This window comes from Folsomia candida, unplaced genomic scaffold (genome assembly GCF_002217175.1).
Source record: "Folsomia candida strain VU population unplaced genomic scaffold, ASM221717v1 Fcan01_Sc020, whole genome shotgun sequence".
Classification (NCBI taxonomy): Eukaryota; Metazoa; Arthropoda; class Collembola; order Entomobryomorpha; family Isotomidae; genus Folsomia; species Folsomia candida.
In genome coordinates, this window is record NW_019091212.1 from 1788686 (window position 1) to 1799021 (window position 10336).

The 10336-nt window shown below is 45.5% G+C and overlaps 2 protein-coding genes across 2 annotated transcripts; one reads left to right on the forward strand and one right to left on the reverse strand.

The window, feature by feature from the left end:
- The first annotated feature begins 389 nt into the window (after nucleotides 1-389).
- Nucleotides 390-4563, forward strand: LOC110858212 (adhesive plaque matrix protein). The gene is made up of 5 exons (XM_022106895.2): nucleotides 390-739; nucleotides 840-1052; nucleotides 1136-1317; nucleotides 1397-1561; nucleotides 1639-4563. The coding sequence occupies exons 1-5, from the start codon at nucleotides 661-663 to the stop codon at nucleotides 4372-4374; spliced, it is 3375 nt and encodes a 1124-aa protein (XP_021962587.1). The 5' UTR covers nucleotides 390-660; the 3' UTR covers nucleotides 4375-4563.
- LOC110857963 (putative aldehyde dehydrogenase family 7 member A1 homolog) lies at nucleotides 4505-7363 on the reverse strand. The gene is made up of 8 exons (XM_022106573.2): nucleotides 7223-7363; nucleotides 6507-6795; nucleotides 5994-6428; nucleotides 5706-5921; nucleotides 5306-5629; nucleotides 5192-5230; nucleotides 4902-5108; nucleotides 4505-4819 (listed from the first exon to the last, which is right to left on the reverse strand). The coding sequence occupies exons 2-8, from the start codon at nucleotides 6699-6701 to the stop codon at nucleotides 4607-4609; spliced, it is 1629 nt and encodes a 542-aa protein (XP_021962265.1). The 5' UTR covers nucleotides 6702-6795; nucleotides 7223-7363; the 3' UTR covers nucleotides 4505-4606.
- Between the last annotated feature and the right edge of the window lie 2973 nt (nucleotides 7364-10336).

Consider the following 10336-nt stretch of genomic DNA (forward strand, 5'->3'; position numbering starts at 1 on the left):
AAGCTCGAAAAACAAACGTACACGTTGTTTCAAGTGGTAATTATGCATGACATTTTTGCAGACATTTACTAGTATCAATAAATCTTAGATTGCATACATATGCATGGTGATTGACTACTTAAAACCGTCCCCATGAATAAAACCTCGAGTTTCTTAATTTAAAAAATGTGCAATGAAAACGTTTGACAAGGTTAAAATCAGATCCGTCTCGTCTCGTTGTACAGGAAGGCATTCAAGGAATGTAAAATGATATTATTGATGACGAATACATGATGTTTATGTTTAAGTCGGGCATTTTATTTTCTGTAATTTTTATCTCACATACCAAGACCAACATTTATTAGTAACAAATATGCAAACACGACATATAGTTGAAATGCGACACTTTTTATTAGAAGTTAAGCCCCAAGTGAAATTGAAGCCATTCTCGAGTTAATTCTTGCCTGAAACACAGTGTGCATCTTGACAAATATTTTGAATCTTCTCGCATTACTGGATTGAAACCCTGAGACGAGTTGATCGAAGCTAAAGCTAAGAGAGTTGGCACGTTAAAGTGAGTGGTGTCTCGGTCATAAAGGTTTCATAATTTGGTCAAGATAATAGAAATTTGGGTGGAAAGTAAAGGACATAATCGTGTGAAGAACTGAGCAAGAGTTCCGAATGGGACGTTCGGGATCGAGATTGGGTGTGGCCCTCGTCTTTGTTCTCGTGTTTTATGAGCATGGGATTCATTCATCTCGTAAGTATCATGCATCATTTGATAAAAATTGAGATATTTGATAGTCTTGGGAAATTGAGACGGTGTTGTAAAATGAAAGTTTTTCATGAATATTGTGCAGCCCTGACTCCCCGTCTCAGAAGACTGAGTTCCCTTCTGTTTCCCCAGTTCCAGTCGACCACTCCGGATTGTGGGGTCCTGGGGGATGGGTTCCACCCAAACGAGGCGGACTGTCACACTTTTTTCCTCTGCCGGAGGGGGAGATCTTATCCATTCAGATGTCCATTTCCATCCCAGTTTCAAAGAGGGGCTTGTGTCTGGACGGGCCGGTTGGGTGAGTGAATACATAGGAAACTTTCATGGTTAATTTTTCATGAGAAATTAATTAATGGAATAACGATGGCTATTTCGATTAAGGTTGCTCTGAGCCCACCACGACGACCACTCCTTCACCCGTGCCATATCCAAATGCAGCACTGGACCGACTTATCGAAGGGATGGGGGACTTTGCTAACTTGAAACCAGGAACCACTCGTAAAACGGAGACTTATGTGGACGCTGGGGGGAACAAAGTTGTGAAAACTACGACAACACACAAGGTGAAATACATAATCATGCGCTTTTTTTTAGGTTTTGTAAAATGGGGTGAGTTTATTCTTGGTTAACCTTCACTTTCAGGTTGTTCATACCATACCCACACGTTTTGATGACGCCTCGACACAAACGGATGATGGTTTGGTGTTCTCCTCCTCTGGAATGGACCAGCTATCTCCCGAAATGCAAAATCAGATTAAGGAACTCGTGAAGGAAAAGTTGAGAGAAAAGTTTGGCCAAAAAAATGATGTAAGCTTGAATGAAAGTAAATTTTATATGGAATATTTTCATAGCTTTGTGCTTCTTTTTTAATTTGATATTTTTAGGTGGCCACCACCACTGAGACTTCACCTTACGCTGAACAGGAAGAGGAGGCTGACAATTATTATCCGAGCGGATATGGCTCTCCGGCAACTCAAGCTCCGTCAAGCAACAAACAGGGGGACGAAAGTGGTGAGTACTACAAACCACGAGGTTCGGTCGATGATGCGTTAGTGGACGATGGAAAAGTCATTTATCCTCAACCAAGTAGTGTGGGTGGTGATACTTCCGGTGCGGTAGAGACCTCGCCCACATATTCGATAAGTGCGGACACTTACCAACCTTCAACCACCATGGCGTCATTATATGTTCTTCAACCCACCGACTCACCATACGTGGCGAAACCTACTGAGCCGTACTATATTGCAATAACGGACAAAAATTCTGCTCCTCTCAAGGATGAATCGTATCAACAAAGCACTGATGCGCCTTACACCGTTCCTCAAACAACAGATTTGCCGTATGCAAAATATCAGGGACCAGAATCTTCTTATTTAGCTCCTAGGGCTATAGATTCTGAATCTCCATATGCCAATTCCAAAGCGATCGATTCGCCTTACACCGCTCAGGAAGCGACAGATTCGAACTACGCCACACCCAAAGACACAGATTCGTCTTACTCCGCTCCCCAGGAAATAGACTCGTCGTACACGGCACCCAAAGAGACAGAGTCGCCTTACACCGCGACAGGTTCTCCTTACGCCACAACAGATCCGACTTACGCCGCCCCCCAGCAAGTAGATTTGGCCTACGCTGCTCCTCAAGCAACAGATTCGACTTACGCCACACCCCAAGTGACGGATTCGACTTACGCCGCTCCCCAGGAAATCGACTCGTCTTACGTCGCTCCCCAAGTGACCGATTCGACTTACGCGGCTCCCGAGGAAATCGACTCCTCGTATACGGCACCCAAAGAGACAGATTCGACTTACGCCTCACACCAAGCGACCGATTCGAATTACGCCGCTCCCCAGGAAATAGACTCGTCTTACAGGGCACCCAAAGAGACAGAGTCGCCTTACGCCACGACAGATTCGACATACGCCGCTCCCCAAGAAATCGACTCGTCGTACACCGCACCCAAAGAGACAGATTCGACATATGGCGCTCCCCAAGAAATCGACTCGTCGTACACCGCACCCAAAGAGACAGATTCGACATATGGCGCTCCCCAAGAAATCGACTCGTCGTACACCGCACCCAAAGAGACAGATTCTCCTTACGCCACAACAGATTCGAATTACGCCGCTCCCCAAGAAATCGACTCGTCGTACACGGCACCCAAAGAGATAGATTCGACTTACGCCGTTCCCCAAACAACAGCGACATACGCCGCTACCCAAGAAATCGACTCGTCCTACAGGGCACCCAAAGAGATAGAGTCGCCTTACGCCACGACAGATTCGACATACGCCGCTCCTCAGGAAGTAGACTTGTCTTATACGGTACCCAAAGATGCAGATTCGACATACGCCGCTCCCCAAGAAATCGACTCGTCGTACACCGCACCCAAAGAGACAGATTCGACATATGCCGCTCCCCAAGAAATCGACTCGTCGTACACCGCACCCAAAGAGACAGATTCGACATATGCCGCTCCCCAAGAAATCGACTCGTCGTACACGGCACTCAAAGAGACAGATTCGACATATGCCGCTCCCCAAGAAATCGACTCGTCGTACACCGCACCCAAAGAGACAGATTCTCCTTACGCCACAACAGATTCGAATTACGCCGCTCCCCAGGAAATAGACTCGACTTACAAGGCACCCGAAGAGACAGAGTCGCCTTACGCCACGACAGATTCGACATACGCCGCTCCCCAAGAAATCGACTCGTCGTACACGGCACCCAAAGAGATAGATTCGACTTACGCCGCTCCCCAAGCAACAGATTCGACTTACGCCGTTCCCCAAGCAACAGCGACATACGCCGCTACCCAAGAAATCGACTCGTCCTACAGGGCACCCAAAGAGATAGAGTCGCCTTACGCCACGACAGATTCGACATACGCCGCTCCCCAGGAAGTAGACTTGTCTGATACGGTACCCAAAGAGGCAGATTCGACATACGCCGCTCCCCAAGAAATCGACTCGTCGTACACCGCACCCAAAGAGACAGATTCTCCTTACGCCACAACAGATTCGACTTACGCCGCCCCCCAGCAAGTAGATTTGACTTACGCTGCTCCTCAAGAAACAGATTCGACTTACGCCACACCCCAAGTGACTGATTCAAATTACGCCGCTCCCACGGAAATCGACGCGTCGTACACGGTACCCAAAGAGACAGAGTCGCCTTACAAGGCAAACCAAGTGACAGCTTCGCCTTATATACAATATCAAGGAACAGAATCTCCTTATCTTGCTCCTCATGCGGCAGATAACCCTTATTCTGCTGCTCCGTATACGCCACAAGTCGAAACCAAAGAGGCGTCTTACGTTTTATCAACCGAGTCGTCCACTGCCGTTCCCGAATATATTTCTACGTCACCCTACGAGGCTCCTCAAACTACACCGGACTCTTATGTACCAGAACCTACTCCACTTCCTGCCTATGCCCCCGTTTCACCTTCCGACTCGTCTTACACAGCGGAGGCGACGCCGTCATACAGCACCCCAGTGACCAATGAACCATATAATCCAGAATCTCTCAATCAAAATCCAGCACAAGAATCGTCTGCTTACCAGCAGAACGACGCTGAACCCCGCCCAGGATACGACCCCCAAATAACGGAATAGCGGAATAACCCTCAGGCGTACTTGACGCCAAAAAGACAAAATTACCAGTAGACGCTCTATAAACAAATTACCACTTCTTATTAAATTCCCTCATAATAAAACTTCTACTTAACAAATAAATTGAACAAACTTGAAAAAACCACATTTTTATTATTGTGCACTTGAATGTAATAAATTTTTCTTCTGAAATTTCTAATTTTGTTCAAACAATCTGATTCGCAATTATTAATTATTACTCAAATTTAATTCCTTGTGCGAGTGGAAGCTCCTTCGTATAATTTATGGTTATCGTGGAGCGACGCATGTATTGCTTCCAAGAATCTGAGCCTGATTCGCGTCCTCCTCCCGTGGCCTTTTCACCTCCAAAAGCTCCCCCAATTTCAGCCCCGTTCGTTGGAATGTTAACATTTACGATGCCACAGTCAGAACCTTTGGGTCCCAGCCACTGTTATCAAATGAACGATTAAAAACTGACTTATGAGAATTTAGTAGTTAATTTCTAGAGTTAAACATAGTGATTTTTGCACCTGGAAAATATGTCCGATATTCTGTGTAAATATGGAGGAAGAAAGACCCTGCTCGACATTGTTGTTCGCTTTGATTGCTTCATCGACATCCTTAACTTTTAGAGCGTACACAATTGGAGCAAAAGTCTCGCGGAGTACGACAGGAGAATTTGTCGGGAGTCCGGTCACAATGGTTGGTTCGACGTAATTTCCAGCACGCTGCATTACCTTGAAATAAAAAAAGAGTCGTTATAACCTTGTCAAAAAATGCGAACTATTTAAATCAAATGTTTTCTATTTATTATACTCACTTTTCCACCAAACGCAATCTTGCCCCCCAACTTCTTGACCTGTTGGATTTTAAATGATATTTATACAGTAGGTTCAGAGAGTTAAATGCATGTAATTTATCTAGTTTACGATACCTCTTCTAAGGTGGCCTTGTAGTTGTCGATCCCGACGGTGGAGTGCATCGGTCCGAGGAGTGTCCCAGTTTCGAGAGGATCTCCAGTCCTGGGAACCAGTTGTTCGTACGCCTTCACCAGTCTTGTCACAACTTCGTCATGCACCTGCTCATGGAGGATGAGGCGTCTCGTGGTGGTGCAGCGCTGTCCAGCTGTACCAGCACAAGCGAATACCGCAGCTCGAACAACCATATCCAAGTCAGCATCGGCTGCCACGATGATCGCGTTGTTTCCTCCGAGTTCAAGGAGACTCTTGCCGAAACGAGATTGAACTGCGACACCCACCTGGACAAAAGTGATATTAGGTTATCAAACCATTTTGATAAAATTTCTATAAAACATGTTCTTTTTTTAAATTTACCTTTCCACCGACTTGTGTACTACCAGTGAAGGATACGAGTGGAACTCGCTTATCATCTGCCATGGCTGAACCGATATCGGCCCCGCCACACACCAAGGAACAGATCGCACCTGGCAAGTTGTTCTTTTCCAGAACGGATGCCACAATCTTTGTCGTCGCCACGGAGCAGAGGGACGTTGTGGGAGCACCCTTCCAAACCATGGTGTTTCCACAGACCTGGAAAAACAAAATAATTATAAAATTTCTACAAACTGAAATTATATAATATCATAATTATTAATAGTTAACCATTGCAATCGCATTATTCCATCCGAATACGGCCACCGGGAAGTTGAACGCTGAGATAATTCCGACAACCCCGAGAGGATTCCACGCCTCCATGAGAACGTGTCCTGGTCTCTCAGAGGGAATCAACTTCCCCTCCAACATGCGACTCAAGCCGGTGGCATAATCGCAAATGTCGACATATTCCTGAACTTCACCGATCCCTTCTGGTAGAATTTTCCCCATCTCCAACGCCACAAGTTTTCCCAGTGGTTCCAACTTGAGACGGAGAGCATCCCCGATTTGTCTCACAATTTCGCCACGTTTTGGCGCCGGGATGTCGACCCATTCCTCCCAAGCTTTAGAAGCAGCAGAGACGGCGGCATTATAGTCAGAAACGGTACCTTGCGTTACAGAGGCGATGGGAAGACCGTTTGCCGGACAGATGGATGTAATCACCTATGAGAGGTGCACGTAATAATAATCAATCATACTTTAATTCTAATTAATAATTAATCTGAATTTAACTCTACTCACTTGTCCAGAACCTTTCCATTGTCCATCATAAACACCCGGGTTGACCTCCTCAAGTCCGAGGTCATTTTTGAGGAAGGAATATTTCGGATTGGAAATGAGAAGGGAAGAACTCGACATGTTTCTGCTGGAGTGGAGATGACGGAGGAGGACAGATGACAACTTGTGACAATACCGAGCAGAAGTGGACAAGAGCATTTCTATGTGAGTTACATATATTGGATACGTGTGGATAATACGGTAAGGCTGTCTGCGTTACACGGTGAAGGAATCAGGACGACCTTCACCTTGTCTGTGAGATAATGCAATATAAATAATCAAGTAATACACACATATGACCAACTTGATTTCATTACTGCCCAACATGTGAGACGAGATATCAGACACACACCCATCATCTCTATCTCCATGGTGTACGTACATGCATTCAGATAGTGTAATCTTGTCAATTTTATGGAAAACAGACTCATTCGAAAATTTCCATCTAAATTGAGTTGCACTCACTTGAGAATTAACAAAGGATAGGCATTTAAATGGGAAAAAATGATACGTCACAACTTATTACGTAATTAATTAAGTTAAAAATCTGGAAATCTGAGACGATTTGGTCAATTTTTCAATCCTAAAATTTTTTCTATATATTTTCTTAACGTTAAAGATTTACTGATAAGCCTTTAAATGTTTATATATATTTTTGATTGAATATTATGACGACTTACAATTTCACACGGTAGAAAATTTGCTGTCCAAAATCGACCCCTTGATTGAGCACAAGCACAGCCTCACTCTCCACGTAAATTGAGTAAACTAAAGTCAAACAACTTTTTGCTTCCTTCCAGTTCTTCTACTAATATATTGCATCATTAAATATTACGCAAAATAATTACATACTAATCCATGAGCAGTGGCTTATCTGACCTCGTCTGCCCTCCAGTAATGCAATGGTATCATCATCTTCGTCCTGAAGTTATCTCCACGTTTGACGTTCTTGACTCACATTCGTTTCGCTTAAAATAGGATTTGTGTTTGACACTTTGACATCTTAATTATTTCATCAAAAAGTTGGTGGGTACAAATTTTAGTACATTTGTGATTTCGTTTTATATGCAGACTAGTCTCTTAAGCCCGCAATGCGGGCTCTAAGCAAAACGATTTCATTTAGTTTAGCGATACAAATTCCTGCTGAATAATTGTTACACATTTACCTTCACACAGAGCAAAGGAGCGTGGACTTGATTGTTACGTTTCATAGCACGATGTTTAATAATAGAGTTCACAACTCTATTGGTGTGACAACGTAAAACGTGCTGTCACGACTCTATGGTTGTGACCAAGATATTCGTTCAGTCACGACTCTAAAGGGGGTAACCACGAAAAACGTTCAGTCACGACTCTGTGGGTGTGACCACGAAATTCGTTTAGTTACGACCCTTAAGAGGGTGACCACGAAAAACATTAGGTCAGGACTCTAAAGGGGGTGGCCACGAAAAACGTTAGATCACGACTCTAAAGCGGGTAACCACGAAAAACGTTCAGTTACGACTCTAAAGGGGGTGGCCACGGAAAACGTTAGGTCACGACTCTAAAGCGGGTAACCACGAAAAACGTTCAGTTACGACTCTAAGGGGGGTGGCCACGAAAAACGTTAGGTCACGACTCTAAAGGGGGTGGCCACGAAAAACGTTAGGTCACGACTCTAAAGCGGGTAACCACAAAAAACGTTCCGTTACGACTCTAAAGGGGTTGACCACGAAAAACATTAGGTCACGACTCTAAAGGGGGTGACCTCGAAAAACGTTAGGTCACGACTCTAAAGGTTGTGACCACGAAAAACGTTCAGTCACGACTTTAAAAGTTGTGACCACGAAAAACGTTAGGTTACGACTATAACGGTTGTGACCACGAAAAACGTTTGGTCACAACTCTAAAGAATGCCATTGTTCTAACGTTTTAAGAACGTTTAGGCACTTTAAGCAAAAGCCCGCCTTCTAGCGCTGAAAAACAGCCAACATCCGATAGGTGGCGCTGGTAGGTAATTAAAATTAGTAAGGCACAGGTCAAGTGTCCATTATACAGTGGGGCACAGAGGTCACAGGTCAAGTATAGGGAGCGTCCATAAATCATGTGATCGATTCTTGGACAATTTTGACCCCCTCCCCCTCCCTTGGTGACCGGTGGTGATAATTTCGCTACCCCCCCCCACCGGTCACGTGACAGAATATGATGCTCAAATTAAATCATGTTGTCCGGCATAACAATATTTTTAACTCATTAATCAAATTAGAGCTACACTACACACATGTGTAAATAACTATTTAATACGCCAGTCGGACATAAGAATTTAAGTCGAAGCAAGTTTCCAAATATCCAAAATGAAAATCAAATTCATATAACGTGCGCGTGGTATGCCAAGAGAGTTTATGTATAACTCTCATGACATTTATTGGCATATACAAAAGTTAAAAAAACTTTACTCATGTCACGTGACATCTGACCATCTACCCCGCCCCCCCCCCGTGATATTTGGTGACAAATTTCAGACCCCCTCCCCCCCTCTAATCGATCACGTGATTTATGGACGCTCACATAGTGGATGTGCCCAGGTCACAGGTCAAGTGTCAACTTCGTTTAGTGCCAAGTTTAGGGATTGTACGCAGGTCAAATGTCAAGTCCAAAGGGTGTGCCCAGGTCACAGGTCAAATCTAGTGGGTGCGCCAAGGTCACAGGTCAAATGTCAATGCCAGGCGGTGTGCCCAGGTAACAGGTCAAGTGTAGTGGGTGTTCCCAGGTCACAGGTAAAGTGTCAAGTTTAGGGGGTGTGCCCAGGTCGCAGGTAAAGTGTAGCGGGTGTGCCCAGGTCACAGGTCAAGTGTAGTGGGTGTTCCCAGGTCACAGGACAAATGTCAAATCTAGTGGGTGTGCCTAGGTCACAGGTCAAATGTCAAGTCTAGTGGGTGTGCCCAGGTCACAGGTAAAGTGTCAAGTTTAGGGGGTGTGCCCAGGTCGCAGGTAAAGTGTAGCGGGTGTGCCCAGGTCGCAGGTAAAGTGTAGTGGGTGTTCCCAGGTCACAGGACAAATGTCAAATCTAGTGGGTGTGCCTAGGTCACAGGTCAAATGTCAAGTCTAGTGGGTGTGCCCAGGTCACAGGTAAAGTGTCAAGTTTAGGGGGTGTGCCCAGGTCGCAGGTAAAGTGTAGCGGGTGTGCCCAGGTCGCAGGTAAAGTGTAGTGGGTGTTCCCAGGTCACAGGACAAATGTCAAATCTAGTGGGTGTGCCTAGGTCACAGGTCAAATGTCAAGTCTAGTGGGTGTGCCCAGGTCACAGGTAAAGTGTCAAGTTTAGGGGGTGTGCCCAGGTCGCAGGTAAAGTGTAGCGGGTGTGCCCAGGTCGCAGGTAAAGTGTAGTGGGTGTTCCCAGGTCACAGGACAAATGTCAAATCTAGTGGGTGTGCCTAGGTCACAGGTCAAATGTCAAGTCTAGTGGGTGTGCCCAGGTCACAGGTAAAGTGTCAAGTTTAGGGGGTGTGCCCAGGTCGCAGGTAAAGTGTAGCGGGTGTGCCCAGGTCGCAGGTAAAGTGTAGTGGGTGTTCCCAGGTCACAGGACAAATGTCAAATCTAGTGGGTGTGCCTAGGTCACAGGTCAAATGTCAAGTCTAGTGGGTGTGCCCAGGTCACAGGTAAAGTGTCAAGTTTAGGGGGTGTGCCCAGGTCGCAGGTAAAGTGTAGCGGGTGTGCCCAGGTCACAGGTCAAGTGTAGTGGGTGTTCCCAGGTCACAGGTCAAATGTCAAATCTAGTGGGTGTGCCCAGGTCACAGGTAAAGTGTCAAATCTAGTG

Bases quoted from the DNA above. Each gene is read 5' to 3' on its own strand.
- LOC110858212 (XM_022106895.2), top strand. From the start codon at position 661: ATGGGACGTTCGGGATCGAGATTGGGTGTGGCCCTCGTCTTTGTTCTC. The intron at 740-839 runs GTAAGTATCATG...AATATTGTGCAG, and splicing joins GCATGGGATTCATTCATCTC to CCCTGACTCCCCGTCTCAGA. The intron at 1,562-1,638 runs GTAAGCTTGAAT...TGATATTTTTAG, and splicing joins AGTTTGGCCAAAAAAATGAT to GTGGCCACCACCACTGAGAC.
- LOC110857963 (XM_022106573.2), bottom strand. From the start codon at position 6,701: ATGCTCTTGTCCACTTCTGCTCGGTATTGTCACAAGTTGTCATCTGTC. The intron at 6,429-6,506 runs GTGAGTAGAGTT...CACCTCTCATAG, and splicing joins AATGGAAAGGTTCTGGACAA to GTGATTACATCCATCTGTCC. The intron at 5,231-5,305 runs GTATCGTAAACT...AAAATCCAACAG, and splicing joins ACAAGGCCACCTTAGAAGAG to GTCAAGAAGTTGGGGGGCAA.